General features: G+C 44.0%; 1 protein-coding gene and 1 pseudogene across 1 annotated transcript; one reads left to right on the plus strand and one right to left on the minus strand.

The window, feature by feature from the left end:
* The first annotated feature begins 8,270 nt into the window (after nt 1-8,270).
* LOC101594596 lies at nt 8,271-11,219 on the plus strand (annotated as a pseudogene).
* Nucleotides 11,220-11,718: 499 nt separating this feature from the next.
* Nucleotides 11,719-22,751, minus strand: LOC123463518 (protein tyrosine phosphatase receptor type C-associated protein-like). The gene is made up of 2 exons (XM_045159520.1): nt 22,737-22,751; nt 11,719-12,312 (listed from the first exon to the last, which is right to left on the minus strand). Exons 1-2 carry the CDS (start codon nt 22,749-22,751, stop codon nt 11,719-11,721), a joined length of 609 nt encoding a protein of 202 aa, XP_045015455.1.
* Nucleotides 22,752-24,739: the final 1,988 nt, after the last annotated feature.

Consider the following 24,739-nt stretch of genomic DNA (forward strand, 5'->3'; position numbering starts at 1 on the left):
CATGGTGGTGCATGCCTTTAATCCCAGCATGTGGGAGGCAGAAGTAGGATGATTTCCATAAGTTCAAGGCCACCCTGAGATGACATAGTAAATTCCAGGTCAGCCTGAGCTAGAGTGAGACCTTGCCTCAAAAAAGTGCCGGGGGGGGGGTGCTGAAGAGATTGCTCAGTGGTTTAGGTGCTTGCCTTCAGTGCCTAACCACATGAGTTTGATTCCCCAGTACCCACATAAAGCCAGATGCACAAAGTGGTGCATGCAACTGGAGTTCATTTGCAGTGGCTAGAGGCCCTGTATGTCCACTCTCTCTCTCTCTCCTGGAAAGTAACTAACTAAATAATTTTTTTAAGTTAAGTGTTTTAGAAGCATGTTAAAATATGAACACTTTAGGGCTAGAGAGATGGCTTACCATTTAAGGTGCTTGCCTGCAAAGCCTAAGGACTCATGTTTGACTCTCCAGGTCCCACGTAAGACAGATGCACAAGATGATGCAAGCACACAAGGTCACACATATGCACAAGGTGGTGCATGTGTCTGGAGTTCGAGTGCAGTGGCTGGATGCCCTGGTATGCCAATTCTCTCACCCACCCTCTCTCTTGCATAAAAAAGTCAGTCTGACATAGTAAATTCCAGGCTAGCCTAGGCTAGAGTGAGACCCTACCTCAAAAAAAAAAAGTCAGTCTGTTGGGCTTGCCTCAAAAAAAAAAAATGTTTAGGGCTGGGAAGATGGCCTAGTGGTTAAGTACTTGCCTTTGAAGCCTAAGGACTCCGGTTCGAGGCTCGATTCCCCAGGACCCATGTTAGCCAGATGCACAAGGGGGCGCATGAGTCTGGAGTTCATTTGCAGTGGCTGGAAGCCCTGGCGTGCCCATTCTCTCTCTCTCCCTCCTTCTTTCTGTCTGTTGCTCTCAAATAAATAAATAAAAATTTAAAAATGTTTAAAAAGTGAACACTTTAGGCTGGAGAGATGGCTTTGGTTAAGGCATTTGCCTGCAAAGCCAAAGGATCCGGGTTTGACTCTCCAGGACCCATGTAAGCCAGATGCACAAGGAGGCGCATGCATCTGGAGTTCATATGCAGTGGCTGGAGGCCCTGGCATGCCCATTCTCTTTCACTCTGAAATAAATAAAAAATATTTTTAAAAAATGAACACTTTTTACTGGCTTTATTGAATGAGAATTTTTGAGCTATGTATATAATATGAGCAATGGTTTGAAATAAGTTACTGTTTCATGTTGATTTGGGGCTCCTTTGGGTGAACCTGGTATCATGAAATAGCAGTGAATTTTGAGATGGGACATTTCTGTGGAGTTCATACACTGTCACAAGTATCAGCATGGCAAAGTCACTTAACTGTTCTTAGGCTTGGTTTCCCCATTTGTAAAATTTGGCTAAGGACCATATCTCAGAACTGCTGAGACCACATGAGAAATGGCATGTTATTGCTGTTGCTGTTATTATTATTGAAGTCTCTATTTCCTCAGCTGGTCTTGAACTCCTAGGTCCAAGTGACCCTCCTTTCTCAGCCTCCCAAGTATTTAGACTGTATATAAGCACCACTATGTCTAGCTAACACATATTTCGTTCAGCAATATGTAAGTTGCCAGTTCACAGGCTCCTTGATTGATATGTTTGCATGTGGCTGGCCATGTGAACTAAATTTGCAATAAGAAACCCAAAGGTAGAGAAACCTATGTGAGCTCTGTATGAGCAGGGTCCCTGCTGCTTGCTACTCTTTGGTGTTTGCTGGCTGATGATGGTTTCTCTCTTTGCTTGAATTTATGAATGAGAGCCACTTTCTTCTGCCATCTATGGAACTTTCTAGATCTTTAAGCTTGGACTAAATCCCTTCCCCCAATCATAAACCTGTGTTGGCTGGATATTTATCTGAGTATCATGAAACTGCCTACCATAGTGCTCATAGGGCTTTATGTATAATGGCCAAAGACTGGAAACAACTGAAATGTCTTTCAATGTGTAAGTGGATATTCTAGTGCACTGTATATATACCATTATATAATTAATTCCACAAACTTAACCTAGCAATAAAAAGAACGAATTGCAAATGTTCTTTGTATTACAATTGGACTATGTCTGGATAAATCCAGAATAAGTTGAAAATATACTGAGTCAGGGCTAGAGAGATGGTTTAGCAGTTAAGGCACTTGTTTGAAAAGCCTAAGGACCCAGGTTCAATTCCCCAGTGGCTAGAGGCCCTGGCATGCCCATTCACTCTATATATATCTGCCTCTTTCTGTCTCTCTGATGCAGTCAGGTTTGCATTGCTAGCAGAAATCACCTGATCAAGAGCAGCTTGTGGGGAAAAAAAAGGTTTATTCTGGCTTACAGATTTGAGGGGAAGCTCCACGATGGCAGGGGAAAATGATGGCATAAGCAGAGGGTGGATGTCATCTCCTAGCCAACATCAGGTGGACAACAGGAACAGGAGAGTATGCCAAACACTGGCAAGGGGACACTGGCTATAACACCCAAAAGCCGCCCCCAACAATACACTGCCTCCAGGAGGCATTAATTTCCAAATCTCTATCAGCTGGGAACCTAGCATTCAGAACATGTAACTTTATGGGGGACACCTGAATCAAACCACCACATTCTCTCTCTCCAATAAGCAACTAAATAAAAATATTAAAAAATAATATATACTAAATTAAAAACACTTCGAAGACATTAAGAGATGGTTCAGCAGTTAAGGCACTTGCCTGCAAAGCCTAACAACCTGAGTTCAATTCTCCAGTCCCATGTAAAGCCAGATGCACAAAGTGATGCATACATCTGGAGTTCATTTACAGTGGCTGGAGGCCCCAGTGGGCCCATTCTTTCACTCCCTCTTTCTCTCTCCTTGCAAATAAATAAATAATAAAAATATTTAAACGTAAAAACAATACTCCAGCCAGACATGGTGGTGCGTGCCTTTAATCTCCACACTTGGCAGGCAGAAGTAGGAGTATCACTATGAGTTGGAGGCCAGCCTGGGACTACAGACTCTCAGCTGGGCGTAGTGGTGCAGGAGGCAGGGGTAGGAGGATCGCTGTGAGTTTGAGGACAGCCTGATATTACATAGTGAATTTCAGGTCAGCCTGGGCTAGAGCAAGAAAAAACAAAAATCCAGAAAAAAAAATGCTTCTAATACACCCAATCTACATATACAGAACATTTATATTAGTCTACAGTTGGGCTAAATCATCTAACATAAACCTATTTTTAATAAACTGCTGAATTTATCTGTGAATTTATTAAATACCTGATCCCTCAAAATGCTGGCAGCACATTGCACTGTAGAACACCGGTGGCTGACCTTCATGATCTCATGGTGGACTGGGAGCTGGGCTCTCTGCCACTGCCCAGCATCACAGGTGTGTATCATACCACATACCACTAGCCTGGGAAAAGATCCAAGCTCAAAGCACAGTCTAGACTGAGAATGTAGCTCAATGGGAGAACATTTGGTGTGCAGGAGGGCCCAGGTTCAATTCCCAGAAACACACACCCACACACCTCAAAGTACAATTGCTACCGTATGTATCTCCTTGGTGCCACTGTAATTACACAGTGGTAAGCTGCACCATTGTAAGTCAAGGCGCATCTGCACTGCTATACTCAATGACATCCCTCACTAATTGCTGCTGCTCTTGGGAAGTTTTACTCTCACATACTTCTGGTCACGTTGGCACATGACTTGGGCACTCCTGCAGACCAAGAGAGTCCCGGAAAGTGAGGTGTTGCAGGTTAGTGCAGGGGCAGGTTCGGGGTGTAGGGGCACTGATAGCACTGGCTTCAATGTTTTCACTGGTTAACACATTTAAAAGGAAACTCCTGCTGAAGCAGGGCCTGAGCATTGTGTAACCCCTGCTGGTTTACCTTGAAAAACCAGCCAACCAACCAACTAACCAACAAAAGAAACAAAAAAAGTTAAAAGTGATTCTCTTGCTTCCAAGTCAAAAATTCTGGGTTGAAGCTCGTAGGGGCAGCTTGGTTCAGTTAGAGTGGGCTGGATGCCTATGGGCTGTGAGAACAAAACCAGTCCTGCAGGGCTCCTACATTTAGAATATGGGGTGTTCTTCGGAGGATGGGGTGGTGAGGCTGGGCAGATGAAAGTAATGCATACCAGAAACAATGAGCCAAGAAACAGTAGTACACAGTTATAACATTCAAATGAAATAGACCTGTACCCAGAAGGATAAGCTAGTCAGTTCTGTCAAACGAGCTCAGGTCTCCAAGTTCTATAGTTTCTCATAATGTTGGGCTGGAGGGATGGCTTACCAGTTAAGGCGTTTGCCTTCTAAACCAAAGGACCCAGGTTCAATTCCCCAGGACCCATATTAGCCAGATGCACAAGGGGGCGCACGAGTCTGGAGTTCATTTGCAATGGCTGGAGGCCCTGGCGCGCCCATTCTCTCCCTCCCTCTCTCTCTCTCTTTCCCTCTTTCTGTGTCAAATAAATAAGTAAAAATAAATAAATGACTATTAACGTTCAGGGTTGGTAGGAGGTCTCTCAACACTGTAGCAGCACCTTCCAGAACGCAAAGTTGCTACAGCTGTGGAAAGAAGAGTGAAGAGTGGGGAAAATGTCAGATCTAGCATGCCCCGGGCCCGGGGGGTAACCTCTTCTTAGGCCAGAACTAGTCTCCAGTCCCAACCCAACTGCAGAGGGGCTGGGAAGAAAGGGGAGTGCCTGGATACTTGGTGAGTGCTAGATCTACTGGTCTTTTGTTGTTGTTGTTGTTTTCTAGGAAGGGTCTCACCTTAGCCCAGGCTAACTTGGAAGTCCAGGCTTGCCTCATACTCACAGCAATTCTCCTGCCTCTGTCTCCCAAGTGCTGGGATTAAAGGGTTGTACCTGTTTTTTGAAAAGTAAAAATTTTTTGTGTCTTAGAGAAGCTTCTCACTTGGATATTTATAGGGAAGAGGGCAGTAGGATTTCTTTGTGCCCTTATTGGGAATTAGTGAGTCTATTATAGAAGGGTGGAAATCTGTAAAAGTGAGGGGGGGGGAGTATTGAATTGAGACAGAATTGGAAAAGGCCTTGAGTGCTAAGATGAGGACAATAAAAAGAGATTGCTCAGTGGTTAAGGCTGAAAAACCCAACAACCCAGGTCTGATTCTCTTGTACCCACGCAAAACCAGATGCAGTGGTGCATGCATCTGGAGTTCATTGCAGCAGCTGGAGGCCCTGGTGCACCCATTCTCTCTGTCTCTTTTCTATCTCTCTGCTTGCAACTAAATAAATAACAATGTAATAAAGAGGGGCTGGAGAGATGGCTTAGTGGTTAATCACTTGCCTGTGAAGCCCAAGGACCTCAGTTTGAGGCTTGTATTCCCCTAGACCCACATAAGCCAGATGTACAAGGTGGCTCATGCATCTGGAGTTCATTTGTGGTGGCTGGAGACCCTGCCATGCTCATTCTCTCTCTATCTGCTCCCCTCTCTCTGTCACTCTCAAATAAATAATAAACAAAAAATTTAATGAAGAATCAATAAGTAAATACTACTGAAAACCTTCTAGCCAGAATAACTTGAACAAGGTGGCTTCAGCTCTTCTATGCCTAGTCTAATTGCAAGCATACTTTTGACCTCAAAACACCATTTGAAGGATTTCCATTTCTGAGAAAATGGCAGGCTAGAGAGCCTGAAAAATATCTCATTCCAAACACCTCAGATATAAGAAGAGAGAATCCAGGTGGCTCTAGATCTAGAGGCCCGTTTCCTCTCCCCTTCGATGGCTTAGCAAGGAGCTGCCTCAGTAGCTCTGCGTTAGCTCAGCAGAATGGCTCTGCCTGTGGTGGGCATCCAGAACAAGCTGGTTTTATTGACCACAGGAAGCTCCTTTTGTCATGGCTGAATAGTTCAAACATTTGCTGTGCTTTACCCAAGTATGGTTATCTAGTGAGAGGATGGATGACCCCTGACCTCTGCTAATTTGCTGCTTGTAAGTTTCCCAAAACTTCACATTCTATTTCACATGCAGGTGTATATATCTGTGCTCTTTACAAGGCAAAATGAGCCCATTTTTCAACATATGTCCAAACTGGTAGCTGAACACGGGGACTCTTCAGAGGCCAAAATTTCAATAATACAAACAGAGAGGATGTATGCAACCAGGAATTAGTATCCAGAATATGGGAACAACTCTTAAGAATTACTTAACAGGTCTGGAGAGATGGCTAAGCAGTTAAGGCATTTGCCTACAAAGCCAAAGGACCCAGGTTCGATTCCCCAGGACCCACGTAAGCCAGATACACAAGGTGGCTCATGCGTTTGCAGTTCATTTGCAGTAGCCAGAGGCCCTGGCACACCCATTTTCTCTGTCTCTCTTTGAATCTCTCAAATACATAAATAAACTTTAAAAAAATTACTAAACAGGGGCTGGAGAGATGGCTCAGCAGTTAAGGTACTTACCTAAAAAGCCTAATGACCGATGTACAGTTCTTTAGTACCTATGTAAAGCAGATGCATAAAGTGGCACATGCATCTGGAGTTTATTTGCAGCAGCTAGAGGCCCATCTCTCTCTCTTTGTCTGTCTCTCTTTGCTTATAAATAAATATTTTTTAAAAATTACTAAGCAAGAGCTGGGTGTGGTGGCACATGCCTTTACTCCCAGCTCTTGGGAGGCAGAGGTAGGAGGATCACTATGAGTTCAAGGCCACCCTGAGACTACATAGTGAATTCCAGGTCAGTTTGGGCTAAAGTGAAGCTCTATGTTGAAAAAGAAGAAAAAAAAAAATTACTAAGTAAGAACAGGCATGGTGGCACACGCTTTTGATCTCAGCACTCAGGAGGCAGAGGTAGGTGAATCACTGTTTTTGAGGCCAGCCTGAGACTACATAGTGAATTCCAGATTAGCCTGGGTTTAAGTGAAACCCTAACTTGAAAAAAGGGGGACTGGAGAGATGGCTTAGTGTTTCAGGTTCTTGCCTACATAGATTAAAGACCCAGTACCCATGTAAGCTACAAGGTGGTGCATGCATAGGGAGTTTGTTTGCAGTAACTGGAGGCCTTGGCACACTCTCTCTCAAATAAATAAATAAATAATAATTTAGGCCAGGTGTGGTGGCACACACCTTTAATCCAAGCACTCAGGAGGCAGAGGTAGGAGGCTCACCATGAGTTCGAGGCCACCCTGAGACTACATAGTGAATTCCAGGTCAGCCTGGAATAGAGTGAGATCCTACCTCGAAAACCTCCAAAAAATATTTTAAAAGGGGGCTGGAGAGATGGCTCAGTGGTTCAAGTGCTTGCCTACAAAGCCTAACAATGGTGGTTCAATTCTCCAGGACCCATGTAAATCCAAATGCACAAAGTGGCACATGCATCTGGAGTTCATTTTCAGGGGCTAGAGGCTCTGGTGTGCCCATTCTCCCTCTCCCTGTCTGTCTCTCTCTGTGTATAAACAAATAAACAAATTATATGATAAATTACTAGGCAGAAGAGATCCAATCCAGTGGCAGAATTGGAAAAAGACAAGAACAATGCATGGGGCAAAGAAACCTGCAGCATACGATTCCACTCTCCTGAGTAAATGAGGCACTGGAATGCTGGAAGCACAGCATCATTTCCTTTTATGTGGGGAAACTTGAAGCCTAGCCATTTCCTGTAGATACTGCATCAAAAGACAGCCAGATAGGACATCTGCTTAAGATGGTGGTGTAGGAACCACTCCAAAGCAGCCTAGGGGAGAAAAAGCCAAAAAAAAAAAAAAAAAAAAAAAAACAAAACACACACACACACAAAAAAAAAAAACCCAGCAAAATACACACTTTTACTAAAAAGTGAGGTGTATAAAAAATTAAAACAGGGCTGGAGAGATGGCTTAGTGGTTAAGCGCTTGCCTGTGAAGCCTAAGGACCCCAGTTCGAGGCTCGGTTCCCCAGGTCCCATGTTAGCCAGATGCACAAGGGAGCGCACGCATCTGGAGTTCGTTTGCAGAGGCTGGAAGCCCTGGCGCGCCCATTCTCTCTCTCTCCCTCTATCTGTCTTTCTCTCTGCATCTGTCGCTCTCAAATAAATAAATAAAATATTTAAAAAAAATTAAAACAGCAGAAGAGAAGTAGGAGAGATCCAGAGCATCCAGAGCCCACACAGGCCGGCAGAAGCGGCTCCAGCAGCGGCAGCACCAGGTCCCCGGGGCCACAGCTGCAAGCTTGAGCCACAGGAAAAGCCAGGTGAGGGGATTTTCCACTCACACCGGAGCTCTTCGCAAACTCAAGAAACGTGAAGGGAGAACAGCAGTGGACAATGGAGCAGCAGATCACAAGGGAGGCGATCACGTGGATTAGCGAGAGAACTAGAGCCACCATCCACAGCCTCCCCAACCCCACCGCCAGTGCAAGTGCCAGCAAGTGCCAGAGAACAGTGGAAGGGAGATCACAGTACCCAGGGCCTGCGAACAGAGCAGTGATCCAGCGACCTAGCCAGCCTGCTTGAACCCACAGTGCACCAAAGAGGGACCCAAGCAGGAGCGCAGCATACCTCATCCCAATAGGTAACTTGGATTACACCCGGTCAGTACCCGCCTAATAAACCTGGCATATAGGCCTGAACTGCAAGTGCTAATTGCACTTTCCATATCTGGATAAATTATATGTAAAATCTGATGGATGGTCAGATTTGCCATTCTTAAATAAGCTATATTTTGGGCTTGTTATTTGTTGCTTCTTGATTATAGTGGCTTTGTTTCCTCTTCTGTTATGCATTAGGGAAGGGTCTCATTTGGTCACAAGCTGACTTGGAACCCTCAACAGACCAGAAATCTTAACCTCCTTATTGTCAGGATTAAGGGTGTGGGTGGGGCACAACACACCCTAAGGGATAGTTAGAGGATCTGGTTGTCATAATACCTACTCTTGCATAAATACTCTGTGCTGTTTTTCATTGAAAGTGTACACTGTTTAGTTAAATTTTAGAATCTGCCTGTATTTTGTTCCACTCAGCCTATTTGAATACTCTCATACCAGGCAAACCCAACATCGAGGGTCACTTTTGTAGATACTCTGAGAGTCTTGAGAGCCACACCTAGCACCTTAAGCTCCTACCCTGAAGATATATAACGTCAGATTGATTGATAATCTAATAATACTGTAGCTAACTAGAAAATCCAAGCATTAAATTAATCTAAGATGCAAAAATATGTACATTATAGCACAAGAAACACCAAAAATCAAGAAATATAAATCCATCAAAAAGTATTAATGCAGCAGAAATGACCTCCAATGAGAATGAGTTAGAGGAAATGCCTGAGAAAGATTTCAAAAGAAAGATTATAAACATGCTCAAAGAAGTCAAAGAAGAAATCAAAGGAATGAAAGAGGAAATCAAAGGAATTAAAGAAGACACAGGACACCGACTTCATGAAATCAAGAGGTCAATACAAGACATAAATAAGGGTCGCAAAGTGATCGCGCATGATCCCAGACCCAGGGCTGTCAGTCAGAGCAAAGCCAGCTGCTGGCCAAGTGGCCCGCTGGGCCGTGGGGCTATGGTGGCCGTGTTCCATCTAGATTTGGAGACCGAGGAAGGCAGCGAAGGTGAGGGGGAGCCGGAGTTTAGCCCTGTGGCCGGTGGGACACTATGAGGAGGTAGAGCTGACGGAGAGCAGCGTGAACCTGGGCCCTGAGCGCACTGGGCCCCACTGCTTTGAGCTATTTAGTGTGCTGGGCAAAGGGGGCTATGGCAAGGTGTTCCAGGTGCAAAAGGTGCAAGGCACCAACTTGGGCAAAATATATGCTATGACAGTGCTGAGGAAGGCCAAGATCATGCCCAATGCCAAGGACACAGCACACACTCGGGCGGAGTGGAACATTCTAGAATCTGTGAAGCATCCCTTCATTGTGGAACTAGCTTACGCTTTTCAGACCGGTGGCCAACGCTACCTCATCCTGGAGTGCCTCAGTGACTGAGCATCCTGAGGGCAATGGCTGGGTCTCCTCATCTGTGCCCCAGCTTCACCCAGCACAGGGCCAGGCACTGAGTAGGCATCGGTAGATGTTTGCTGAATTGAATTGAGTCCCCACAGCAGCTCTGGGAGGCAGGTGGCGAGCTCTTCACGCATCTGGAGCGAGAGGGCATCTTCCTGGAAGACACCGCTTGTTTCTACCTGGCTGAAATCACACTGGCCCTGGGTCATCTCTACTCCCAAGGCATCATCTACCAGGACCTCAAGCCTGAGAACATCATGCTTAACAACCAGGGCTACATCAAACTGACAGACTTTGGACTGTGTAAAGAGTCCATTCATGAGGGTGCTTTTACTCATACCTTCTGCGGCACCATTGAGTACATGACCCCTGATGATGCGCAGTGGCCACAACTGAGCAGCCTGGGGGCCCTGATGTACGACATGCTCACCCTTCACTGCAGAGAACCGGAAGAAAACCACGGATAAGATCATCAAGGGGAAGCTGGTGCTACCCCGCTACCTCACCCCAGATGCACGAGACCTTGCCAAAAAGTTTCTGAAGAGAAATCCCATGCAACGAATTGGGGGTGGCCCAGAGGATGCGCTGAGGTGTAGAGGCACCCCTTCTTCTGGCACATCAACTGGGATGACCTTCTGGCCTGCCACGTGGACCCTCCCATCAGGCCAAGCCTGCAATCAGAAAAGGATGTGAGCCAGTTTGACACCCGCTTCACATGGCAGACACCAGTGGACAGTCCAGATGACACGGATCTTAGTGAGAGTGCAAGCCAGGCCTTCCTGGGCTTCACATACGTGGCACCCTCTGTCCTGGACAGCATTAAGGAGGGCTTCTCCTTCCAGCCCAAGCTGCGCTCCCCCCCTCCCCCGGCACCTCAACAGCAGCCCCCGCACTCCCATCAGCCCTCTCAAGTTCTCCCCCTTTGAGGGGTTCTGGCCTAGCCCTGGCCCAGCAGAGCCCGTGGAGCCACCTCTACCTCCACTCCTGCCACCACCGTCACCACCTCCACCCTCGAGCACTGCCCCCCTTCCCATCCATCCTCCCTCAGGGACCAAGAAGTGCAAGAGGGGCCGTGGGCGCCCTGGGCGCTAGGTGGATGGGCAGCTGGCCGTGAGGATCTGGATGTGTTTGGAGGTTGAAAGTGTATCTTTGTTGCAAGTAGCTAAGGCTTAGAACCACAGGCATGGAAGGCTGCAACTGTTGGCATGGGTCTCCACCACCAACCTCAATACCAGGCACTTGGCCTTCAGCTACACCTTTACAAAATTAAAGGACTGAATCGTGGCAGAGTGGCTTTTGTAGGGGACCCTGTTCATTTAAACAAAAATTACTTATACATCTGCTGTGTGTGCAAGCCAAGACATCTTGCCACTGCGGACGAATACCAGACACTTGCACCACTTTTTGCATAATGGCTTCTGTGGGTGGCTTGGGAACTGAATTCAGGCAGTTAGGCTTTGCAAGAAAGTACCTTTAACCACTGAGCCATCTTCCCGGCCTCCAAGGGCCTCTGTTTAGAGAGAAGAGGAGATGCTAAGCTCTGTAGATCACAGGGCTACAGGGGCTTTATTTCAAGATGGCTGCCCAGTATGTGTGGGATAGCTGGCCTTCTGGGGGGTCATGGGGACACATGGCCTGGGGAAGGGTAGAGATAGCAATCAGGTACTCTGTCAGGGGAGCAGTGGGATGAAAATGACAGATCCAGGGCAAACTATGTTCCACCATGGCAGCTTGGAAGAAGGAGGTGTCGTGAGAAGCTGGAACAGGGACGGGATTCCAAGCTGGCCCCTACAGTGCAGTGACATGAAGGCCGGCCGCTGCTCCTCCAGTGCTGTCATCCCAGGCTGCAGTGCCTGAAAAGGCATGCAGGTCACTCAGCAGGGCCTCCGCACTGCCCCCTGAATCCGTGGGCCCCTGGGAGCCCAGACCCAAGCCCCCTTCACTGTCTGTGCCATGTGCTTCCGTGACCTGCTCCATGTGGGCTTCTCCTTGGCACTGCTGCTCCTCTTCCTGGGGTTCAGCCTCCTGCAGACCACTGACCATTACGAAATCGTCTTCTCCATCTTGGTCATTGTCCCGCTGCTCTGGGGACTCCAGGTCCACGTGGGCCTGAAGCCAGCGGCCTGGAGGGCTGGCCCAGAGCAGGCGGCGGGCGTGGCCCCACAGTGCGGCACCCAGGCGAGCTGGGTGGTAGTGGCCTCCTGAATCTCGGCTGAGGCGGTGCCAGGCTAGGACCAGGCTTGTGACCAGCAGCAGCAGCAACAGGAGCAGCAGAACAATGGTGACGGAGCTGGAGCCTGCACCATCCTCTGTGCCAATCCCAGAGCCCAGGGCCCGTGGCAGGGCCAGCAGCACCCCAAGCCCAAGGGCATGAGGCACAGCCTGTGGGAGACAATGGGGAGACTTTTTCACCTGAGAAGGCACCAGTTGCCCTTCAAGCAAAGTGGGCACAGTCAAACAGAAAAGCCCGAGTCCTTAACTTGCTCAAGGCCCTGGCTCAGTGTGATTAACCTAACCCTGCCACTTACCTCCCACTGCTGTAAAGCCACCACTGCCTGTGGCCTGCCTACTGCGTCCCTCTGCCTGAGCGCTCTACTCCAGAGCCTCGTGGCTACCTGCTCATCCTGGGACCTTGATGAAGCCAATCTGATGTTGACTACTAACTTGTGGTCTGACTGCAGCCCAGCTACCCAGCACCACTGAGGACTGCTAACCCTACTACGTTCTCCCACTGTACGCCAAGCAGAAGCCTACTGAGTGTTTCTTCTTTTTACCCCCCCTGTTACAATAAGCTACACAATGACAGGAATTAGAGGTCAAGCACCTAAAGTGTATATTACACATAAGATTGCTCAGTTAAAAAAAAATAGACAGGGCTGGAGAGATGGCTTAGCAGTTAAGCGCTTGCCTGTGAAGCCTAAGGACCCCGGTTCGAGGCTCGGTTCCCCAGGTCCCATGTTAGCCAGATGCACAAGGGGGCGCACACATCTGGAGTTTGTTTGCAGTGGCTGGAAGCCCTGGTGCGCCCATTCTCTCTCTCTCTCTCTCTACCTGTCTTTCTCTCTGTGTCTGTCACTCTCAAATAAATAAATAAATAAAAATAGACATAAATAAGGAAATAGAAATAGTAAAGAAAAACCAGTCAGAATTACTAGCATAAAGGACACAGTTAATGATATATAAAACTATGTAGAAAATCTCACCAGTAGAATGGATGAAGGAGAAGAAAGAATATCTGAGCTAGAAGACCAGGTGGCAGATCTAATAAAGTCCAATAAAGAGAAATAAAAACTAACAGGAAAGTATGAATGGGAACTTCAAGATATTTGGGACACTATGAAAAGATCAAACATAAGAATTCAGGGTATAGTAGGAGAAGAATTTCACTCCAAAGGCGTAGTAGGCTTCTTCAACAAAATTGTAAAAGAAAACTTCCCCCAAATTGGGGAAGAGGCACCAATGCAGATACAGGAATCCTTTAGAACACCAACCAGACAAAACCTGGAAAGAACCTCTCCTCACCATATTATAATCAAACTACCAAACACACAAACCAAAGACAAAATATTGAAAGCAGTTAGAGTGAAAAATCAAGTTAGTTACAAAGGCAAGCCCATCAAGATCACAGCAGATTACTCAACACAAACTTTAAAAGGCAGAAGGCTTGGAGTAATGTATTCCAAGCTCTGAAAGATAACAACTGTCAACCAAGGTTACTTTATCCTGCAAAGCTATCCATTCAAATAGGCAGAGAAATAAGGAAATTCCACAACAAAAGCAGGCTAAAGGAGTATTTGAAGACAAAACCAGCTCTACAGAAAATACTTGAAAGAATCCTCCATGCTGAAGAAAAAGAAAAACACACATATAAAGAACCTGGAAAAAACAAACAATACTCAAATACTAGTTAACACAAGAGAGCAAAGCTAACACTGGAAGAACTACAAAAGAAAAAAAATGGCAAAAATAAATACACACCCTTCAAAAATATCTCTTAATATCAATGGCCTCAATGCTCCAACCGAAAGACATAGGTTTGCAGACTGAGTTAAAAAGCAGGATCCTTCAATTGGTTGCCTCCAAGAAACCTACCTTTCTATAAAGGATGGAATATCTTAGGGTCAAAGGTTGGAAAACGGTATTTCAAGAAAATGGACCTAGAAAACAAGCAGGGGTTGTTATCCTAATATCTGACAAGGTAGACTTCAGTCTAACATTAGTTAAGAAACATAAGGAAGATCACTTTATATTGATTAAAGGCACCCTCCAACAGGAGGACATTACAATCCTAAACATATATGCACCTAACACAGGGGCTCCCAACTCCACCAAACAAATGCTATTAGAACTAAGGTCACAGATAACACCAAACACAGTGGTAGTGGGTGACTTCAAAACCCCACTCTAATCAATTGATAGGTCATCCCAAGAAAAAATAAGTAGAGAGGCATCTGGATTAAATGAGGTTATAGAAGAAATGGACCTAACAGGTATACACAGGACATTTCATCCAAATACTGCAGAATATACATTCTTTTCAGCAGCACATGGAACATTCTCTAGAACAGACCATATATTACAACACAAAGCAAATCTTAAAAAATACAGAAAATTTGAAATAATTCCTTGCATTCTATCTTACCACAATGGAATCAAACTACAAATCAGTAGTAAGAAGAGCTATAGAGCATACACAAAATCATGGAAACTAAACAACACACTACTAAATGATGAATGGGTCAATGAAGAAATCAAGATGGAAATCAAAAAAGTTACAGAGTCACACAATAATGAGAACACAACAAACCAAAATCTCTGGGACACAATGAAGGTGGTCATAAGAGGTAAATTTATAGCTTTAAGTGCCTATATTAAGAAATTAGAGAGCTGGGCGTGGTGGTGCATGCCTTTAATCCCAGCACTCGGGAGGCAGAGGTAGGAGGATCGCTGTGAGTTCAAGGCCACCCTGAGACTACAGAGTTAATTCCAGGTCAGCCTGGACCAGATTGAGACCTCAAAAAAACAAAAAACAAAAAACAACAACAAAAAAAAGGAATTAGAAAGGTCACAAGTAAATGACCTAATGTTTCACTTTAAAGCCTTGGAAAACGAAGAACAAGGCAAACCCAAACTCAGTAGACAGGAATAAATAATAAAGATTATAGCAGAAATTAATGACATAGAAACCAAAAAAACAATGCAAAGAATCAATGAAACAAAGAGTTGGTTCTTTGAAAGGATAAGCTCTTAGCAAATCTGACCAAAAGAAAGAGAGAAGAGACACAAATTAATAAAATTATAAATGAAAAAGGCAACATCACAACAGATACCAGAAAAATTTAAAAAAATTATAGGGACATACTATAAAAACTTATACTCCACTAAGTATGAAAATCTGAAAGAAATGGATGATTTCCTTGATTTATGTGACCTACCTAATATAAATCAAGATGAGATTAATCACTTAAATAGACCTATAACAAGCATGGAAATCCAAGCAGTTATCAAAATCTCCCAACTAAAAAAAAGCCCAGGGGCTGGAGAAATGGTTTAACGGTTAAGTCTTGCCTGTGGAGCTTAAGGACCCTGGCTCAAGGCTCGATTCCCCAGGACCCACGTTAGCCAGATGCATAAGGGGGTGCACGTGTCTGGAGTTTGTTTGCAGTGGCTGGAAGCCCTGGCGTGCCCATTCTCTCTCTCTATATATATATCTGCCTCTTTCTCTCTCTGGCTCTCTCAAATAAAATAAATAAAAAGTTAACAAAAAAATAAAAAAATAAAAAAAGCCCAGGCCCAGATGGATTCACTGCTGAATTTTACCAGACCTTCAGGGAAGAACTAACACCATTGCTTCTTGAGCTTTTCCAGAAAATAGAAAAAGAAGGAATCCTACCAAACTCCTTCTACAAAGCCAGCATCACCCTGATACCAAAACCAGGCAAAGATAGAACAGAAAAAGAAAATTACAGACCAATCTCCCTCATGAACATGGAAAAATTCTCAACAAAATATTGGCAAACAGAATATAAGAATATATCAGAAAGATCATTCACCCTGACCAGGTGGGCTTTATCCCAGAGATGCAGGGATGGTTCAACATATGCAAATCGATAAATGTAACACATTACATAAATGGACTGAAGGACCAAAATCACATGATCATCTCTTTAGACACAGAAGGAGCATTTGACAAAATCCAAATTCCCTTCATGATAAAAGTCCTACAGAAACTGGGAACAGAAGGAACATATCTCAATATAATAAAGGCTATTTATGACAAGCCTACAGCCAACATATTATTAAATGGGGAAAAATTGGAAGCTTTTCCACTAAAATCAGGAACAAGACAAGGGTGTCCACTGTCCCCACTTTTATTTACTGGAAGTCTTAGCCATAGCAATAAGGCAAGAGACACACATAAAAGGGATACAAATTGGAAAGGAAGAGATCAAGTTATCATTATTTGCAGATGACATGATTCTATATACAAAGGACTCTACCAGCAAACTGTTAGAGGTGATAAACACATACAGCCATGTAGCAGGATACAAAATGAATACACAGAAATTACCCTTCCTATATGCTAACAACAAACACACAGAGGATGAAATCAGAGAATCACTATCATTCACAATTGCATCAAAGAAAATAAAGTACTTTGGAATAAACCTAACCAATGAAGTAAAGGACCTGTACAATGAAAACTTTTTTAAACACTCAAGCGAGAAATTGCAGAAGACACTAGGAAATGGAAAAACATCCCTTGTTCCTGGATCATTAGAATCAATATTGTGAAAATGGCAATCTTACCAAAAGCAATATACACATTTAATGCAATCCCTATCAAAATTCCAATGGCATTCTTCATGAAAATAGAAAAATCAATCCAAAAATTCATTTGGAATCACAAAAAAACCTCGAATATCTAAAATAATACTGAGTAACAAAAAATAAAGTGGGAGGTGTCACCATACCTGATTTTAACCTATACTACACAGCCATAGTAACAAAAGCAGCATGGTACTTGCACAAAAGCAGAAATGTAGATCAATGGAACAGAATAGAGGTCCCAGATGTAAGTCCAGGTAGCTATAGCCACCTGATATTCGATAAAAATGCCAAAAATACTGATGGGAGAAAAGACAGCCTCTTCAGCAAATGGTGCTGGGAAACTGGATAGGTATCTGTAGAAGGATGAAAATAGATTCTTCTCTCTCTCCATGCGCAAGAATTCAGTCCAAATGGATTAAAGACCTTAACATCAACCTGAAACTCTGAAACTGCTAGAGGAAAAAGTAGGGGAAACCCTTCAACATATTGGTCTTGGCAAAGACTTTCTGAATATAACCCCACTTGGTCAGGCAATAAAACCACAGATTAACCACTGGGACCTCATGAAATTACAAAGATTTTGTACAACAAAGGACACAGTGAATAAAGCAAAGAGGTATCCTACAGAATGGGAAAAAATCTTTGCCAGCTATACATCTGATAGAGGATTAATATCTAGTATATACAAAGAGCTCAAAAAATTAAATAATAAGAAATCAAAAAGCCAATTAAAAAATGGGCTATGGATCAGCTGAGGTGGAGTCTTCCTCCCTATTGACTAAGTGTCAGGATGCTGGAAAGAGGTATGCAGCCTGTCGGGGGTGAAAAGTCATTACAGTGTTAACCAGAAGTGGACCCTACAAGCTTTATGGCTGACATCCAAGCCTAATATACCAACTGGTGCAAAGGTGGCATTTCCATTATAGAGGAAACCAACTGCTTGTCATAATCCCTAGGTAGTCTGGCTAAATGGATATATTATGCCCACCAAACTACCCTCTAAATACTTACATTTGTGCCCATAAGTTAATGCTCCTCTCACTTTTGGTGAGAAAACCTTCTCTTTTCAAATGGTAGTGACCACTGGGGTGACTCAAAACTCACCAAAGTGCTAAGAAGTGACAGTAGAGTGTTTAGGACTAAATAAGATATCTCTATCAAAACCTCCAATGCTCAGGGACCATTGTAGAAGAGGTGGCAGAAAGAATAAGAGCCAAAGAAATGGGAGGAGTGCTTACAACACTGTCTTTCAGATACAAAGTGGCTTGGCAGGCATGAGCTCACAGTGGCTTAGTTGATGCAACCTACATAAGACCTGCATAATAGAAGAGAAAAAAAATGATGACACCAAAATAGAAGAGAAACTAGTTAGAAAGAAGAAGGAATTCAGTGAGGGAAAATTAGGGAGGGAGGAAAAAGAGGGTGGGAGAGGGGATTATGATCATGGTATATTATTTATATTTATGGAAATTGATAATAAAAAGTTTTTTTTAAAAAAATGGGCTATGGAACTAAATAGAGAATTCTCAAAAGAAGAAATATGGATGGCATATAAGCATCTAAAAGATGTTCTACATCCCTAGTCATCAGGGAAATGCAGATTAAAACTACATTGAGATTCCATCTCACTCCTGTCAGATTGGCTACCATCATGAAAATAAATGACCATAAATGCTGGTGAGGATGTGGAAAAAGAGGAACCCTTCTAAACTATTGGTGGGAATATAATCTGGTCTAGCCATTGTGGAAATCAGTGTGGAGGTTCCTAAAACAGTTAAAAATTGATCTACCATATGACAGCTATATCACTCCTAGGCATATATCCTAAGGACTCATCTCACTACCTTAGAAATACTTGCTCAACCATGTTTATTACTGCTGAATTCACAATAGCTGGGAAATGGAACCAGCCTAGATGTTCCTCAACTGATGAATGGATAATGAAGATATGGCACATTTATACAATGGAGTTCTACTCAGCGGTAAGGAAAAATGAAGTTATGAAATTTGCAGTAAAATGGATGGATCTGGAAAGGATTATACTAAGTGAGGTAACCCAGGCCCAGAAAGCCAAGCATCACATGTTCTCTCTCATATGTGGATCCTAGCTACAGATAATTGGACTTCTGTGTGAGTAGGAAGAAAACTCAATAGCAAAGGCCAGTAGACTAGAAAAGAAATATAAAGGGAAGAGAAAGAAAGGGAGGGAGGTACTTAATAGGATGGTATTGTATATATATAAGTAGAATAGACTAATGGGGTGAAAAGGCCCAAAGTGAGGTCAGGGGAAGAGATTGAGTAAAGGAAAGATGCGGGGAGGGCTAATCAAAATCTAAGAGATATAAATAAATCATATGGAATCCTACTTTTTTGGACAATGGAATACTCAGGAGCCATAGATTGTTGCTAGAAAATTTTCAGTGCCAGGGATGGGATACCTTCCAGTGAGTTGTTGGCCAGTGAGGTCCCTGATGCCCCCAAAACATTATAGGCCATTCCCAAGCCCCTTGGTTTTCTACCAGGAATAGATGGTAAGACCCTATTGCTGAAGACTCCACATACTTGGCCTTCAAGGCCACTGAGAAATCCTGCTGGAACTGAGCTGATAACCTCTTCCATGTAGACCAGCTGACAGAAAGCTGGAAGAAGCCATTCTGCATGCAGTTCAATGGGAGAAAGAGAAAATACAGTGAAGATACTCAACAGTGAGCACTGCAAACCTTATTTTTGGCCAGCCAGGCCAAATGAGCCAACGGATGCAATAGTGGCATGTCTGTCATGATGGAAACCAACTGCCCTCTAATTGGATGGAGGCCCACTCCCTGAGAGAGAATACATCCTGGGCTAGAGCTAGACACTACCTTAAATAACCACTAAAAATTGTATTTGGGATAGCCAGGCATGGTGGCACACACCTTTAATCCCAGCACTCTGGAGGCAGAGGTAGGAGGATTGCTGTGAGTTCAAGGCCACCCTGAGACTACATAGTGAATTCCAGGTCTGCCTGGACTAGAGTGAGACCCTGCCTCAAACACCTACCCCCAAAACTGTATCTGGTAAGATAACAAAAACTATCTTTTAGCCAGGTGTAGTGGTGCACACCTTTAGCCCCAGCACTCAGGAGGTAGAGGTAGGAGGATCACCATGAGTTTGAGGCCACCCTGAGACTACATAGTAAATTCCAGGCTAGCCTGGGCTAGAGTGAAACCCTAACTTGAAAAAACAAACAAACAAACAAACAAACAAAAACAACAACAACTATCTTTCAGGGCTAGTGAGAATGTAAATTTTTAAAAATTATTTATTTGACAGCGACAGAGAAAGAAAGAGGCACACAGAGAGAGAGAGAGAGAGACAGAGAGAGAGAGAGAGAGAATGGGTGCCCCAGGGCCTCCAGCCACTGCAAACAAACTCCAGATGTGTGCGCCCCCTTATGCATCTGGCTAGTGTGGGTCCTGGGGAATCAAACCTTGAACCGGGGTCCTTAGGCTTCAGAGGCAAGCGCTTAACTGCTAAGCCATCTCTCCAGCCCTGTAAATTTTTTAAACTTTTATTTTTTGAAAGAAGTTCTTACTCTGCAGCTCAGGCCCACCTCAAGCTCACTAAGTAAGGGCTGTGGAAATGAGTCAGTGGTCAAAGGCTCTTGTGTACAATGCCTGTCAGTCAGGGTTCAGTTTCTTAATACTCCACGTAAAGCCAGACACAAAGTGTGCACGCATCTGGGTCTAGAGTGCCTTTGCAATGGCAAGAGACCCTAGTGTGTCCCACTTACATGAAAATAAATAAATAAAATAAAATAAAAACTCACTATGTAGAATAGGCTGGCCTTGACTTACAATGATCTGACTGTTTCAGCCTTATGAGTTCTGAGATCACAAGTACGAGCCAGGTAGCCAGGAGTTACAAACTGAACAATTTCATATTCTCTAGTAAAACTGATTCTGGTGTGTACCAAGATTCAGCTTTTTTTTTTTTTTTTTTTTTTTTTTTTTTTTTTTCTGGTTTTTCTAGGTAGGGTCTTGCTCTAGCCCAGGCTGACCTGGAATTTACTATGTAGGTTCAGGCTGGCCTCAAACTCACAGGTTAAAGATGTGTACCACCATGCCTGGCAAGATTCAGCCCTTTTTTCTTTTTACAAGTATGTATTTATTGATTACAGATTGAGAATGTGCATACTAGGGCCTCCAGCCACTGCAAACAAACTCCAGACACATGTGCCACCTTGTGCATCTGGGTTATGTGGGTCCTGGGGAATCAAACCTGGGTCCTTTGGCTTTGTAGACAAGTGCCTTAACTGCTAAACCATCTCTCCAGCCTCAAGATTGAGCATTTTTGCAAGCCTAGCAGGTGTGCTTATATATTGTACATGTAAAACAGCACTAAACCAAATGCAAAGAAGTTGCTATGGTCTGAAAGTGTTCTCAAAAATTCACATGTTAGTGCTCCTCCAGACACAAAATGGCCTCCATATCCATGACCTCATCATGCCTGACACTACCTACACAAGACCATCATAAGAGGAGGAAAAGATCATGACATCAAAATAAAAGAGAGACTGATTGAGATGAGGAGGGGATATGATGAAGAATGGAATTTCAAAGGGGAAAATGGAGGGGGAGGGAGGGTATTACCATGGGATAATTTTTATAATCATGGAAAATATTAATAAAAATTGAGAAAAAATTCACATGTTAGAAACTTAATTAAAGTTGTTGAAAAAATGAAAAAAAGTCTTTTGAGCAGTGGAGGCTCTGTGCTATGAATAGATGAATACCATAATGAAAGGTCTTGGTTGAGGCAGTTTGGTCTTTTTGACCTTGTGACCCTTCTGCCACCCGATGACAACAGCATTCCTCCCCTCTGGAGGATCTGCAGCAAACATCAAGGCTCCACCTTAGAAACAGAGATCAGTAGACCACGGTGGTGGTTTAATTCAGGTGTCTCCCATAAACTTAGGTGTTCTGGGACTGGAGGGATGGCTTAGCAGTTAAGGTGTTTGCTAGCAAAGCCAAAGGATCCAGGTTTGATTCCCCAGGACCCATGTTAGCTAGATGCACAAGGGGGCACACCTGTCTGGAGTTCATTTGCAGTGGCTGGAGGCCCTGGCACGCCCATTCTCTCTCTCTCTCTCCTTCTTTCTCTGTCAAATAAAGAAATAAATAAATAGTGTTTAAAAAAAAAAAAACAACCTAGGTGTTCTGAATGCTAGGTTCCGAGTTTATGGAGATTTGGGAATTAACACCGCCTGGAGGCAGTGTATTGTTGGGTGTGGGCTTATGGGTGTTACAGCCAACTTTGTCTTGGCCAGTGTTTGTCACATTCTCCTGTTGCTGTTGTCCATCTGATGTTGGCCAGGAAGTGATGTCCGCCCTCTGCTCATGCTGTTATTTTCCCCTGCGATCATGGAGCTTCCCCTCGAGTCTGTTGGGTGTTTTCTGCCAGCAATGTGAACCTGACTGCAACATCCACCAAACCTACTGGTACCTTAGTCTTGAACTTCTAGCCTTTAGAACTGTGGGGAAATGCATTTCTGGTTTATAAGTTACCCAGTCTGAAGTACTTTGTTATAGTAGCATTAACAGAGTAAGGATGAAAGAAACAAATTCAAATGTCACTTTGCAAGAATGAGCCATCACAATTTCCCACAGTGGAGCTCAGTGTAGCCATGAATGAGTTTCAGCTTACACTATCAACATGGATGGAGCTCACAAAATTGGCAAGCAAACACTCTGCACATTGCAGGAGAGGACTACAACAATACCTTAGCTAAAGGCTCAAAAGCTGCAAAATATAATAGTGTATGCTAGTACTCTATGCGTGTGGAGATACATATAAAATTCTGGGCTGGCCAGGTGTGGTGGTGCATGCCTTTAATCCCAGCACTTGGGAGGCTAAGGTTGGAGGATTACTGTGAGTTCGAGGCCAACCTGAGACTAATTCCAGGGCAGCCTGGGCTTCAGCAAGACCCTACTTACCTCCATCTGTGCCATGTTGCTATGGTTCTATGGATTGATGCTGCTCACAGCCTGGAACACAGAAGCTCCCTTATACAAAAGGTGAAGGTTAACCGGGCGTGGTGGCGCACGCCTTTAATCCCAGCACTCGGGAGGCAGAGGTAGGAGGATCACCGTGAGTTCGAGGCCACCCTGAGACTCCATAGTGAATTCCAGGTCAGCCTGGGCTAGAGTGAGACCCTACCTCGAAAAACCAAAAAACAAAGCAAAACAAAAACAAAACAGAGATGCACAGCTAGTAAAGTCACCAAGATGAAGTGTCTGATGTATACTCAGCCTTGCTAAACATGACATCTAAACCACAGCCTCCAAGGCCCAGGGAACTTCATGGAAGAGGGGGAATAAAAAATGTCAGAGCAGGAGTTAGGAAGTGTGACTACTGTGCTGTCTTTTGAACATGACACATTCCCTACACTCATGAATTTGCAGCAGATGTGGTTACCCGCACAAAATTGAACCTGTCAATATTTGGCCAAAGATGAGGGAGGGCTCTTCATCTTAGTGGCGTCTGATGATTACTGGGTGAGGGGAAGCATGTCATTTAGTGGGGTAACCACTGGCGGGATGCCCATTCTCCAGTAAACAACGTCCTGCCCATCATCGTGTGAAACACCCTAATTTAACTCAATGGGTCAAAAGCCAAACAAAACAAAAACAACAGTGCATGAAAGTAGGATGTAGATCCAGTGAGAAGTGGGAAGGGGAACAGTAAGGGAAATTAGGGAATGTGGAATGAAAATTCACTGTATACATGTATGAGAGTGGCAAAAATAAAAATAATGCATGCCTTTAATGCCAGAACTCAGCAGAGGTAGGAGGATCACCAAGTTCAAGGCCACCCTGACTACACAGTGAATTCCAGGTCAGCCTGGGCTAGAGTGCGACCCTACCTAGAAAAAAAAAAAAAAAAACCCCAAAATAAAAATAAACGTAAAGCCAGGTGTGGTGGTACACGCCTTTAATCCCAGCACCCAGGAGGCAAGGTAGAAGGATTGCTGTGAGTTTGAGGCCAGCCTAGGACAACATAGTAAATTCCAGGTTAGCCTGGGCTAGTGAGACCCTACTTCAAAAAACAAACAACAATAAATAAATATTAAAAATTGAGCTGGTAAAAAAAAAAAAATTGAGCTGGGCATGATGACACAGTATTTAATCCCAGCACTCAGGAGGCAGAGGTAGAAGTGTTATGAGTTTGAGGCTAGCCTGTGACTAGAGTGGATTCCAGGTCAGCCTGGGCTAGAGAGAGAGACCCTACCTGGAAAAAAAAAAAAAGAAAGAAAGAAAGAAGAAAAGAAAAAACACTGTAAAGGAAAGCAAGTGCATGACATGACAGTCCCAGTGATAAATACAGGTGGTAAGATTGGGAAGGATCTTTGGCTTTCATAGGCTCCACTGGCTCTGCACATCTTAGGTGAGGTATATCATTTCATACTCCACATAAATGGTTCTGTATATGTAAAATATTTTATAATGGATTTATTTATCTTTTACTTGCTTATTTGAGAGATGGAGAGAGAGAGAGAGAATAGGCACATCAGGGCCTCCTATCATTGCAAATGAATTACAGATACTGTGTCACTTTGTGCATCTGGCTTTATGTGGGTACTGGGGAATTGAACCTAGGCCATTAGGCTTTGCAAACAAGTGCCTTTAGCTGCTGAGCCATTTCTGCAGCCCTCCCAAAATTATTTATCTGTGTGTGTTTGCGTGTATACACAGGTGGGGGAGGTGCACACTTGGTATACCTGTGCCATTTTGCATCCAGCTTTATATGGGTGCTGGGTAAGTGCCCTTACTCACTGAGCAATTTCCCCAGTCCCTATTTTTAGTTATTTATTGACAACTTCGGTATATATAAACCATACATACCAGGGTCATAATCACCTCTCACCATCCACCTTTTCCTCCCCTCCCAAATTTCCCCTCCACTGAATCCCTTCTTTCCAACTAGCCTCTCTTCTATT

The sequence above is a fragment of the Jaculus jaculus genome, chromosome 9 (genome assembly GCF_020740685.1).
Source record: "Jaculus jaculus isolate mJacJac1 chromosome 9, mJacJac1.mat.Y.cur, whole genome shotgun sequence".
Taxonomy (NCBI): Eukaryota; Metazoa; Chordata; class Mammalia; order Rodentia; family Dipodidae; genus Jaculus; species Jaculus jaculus.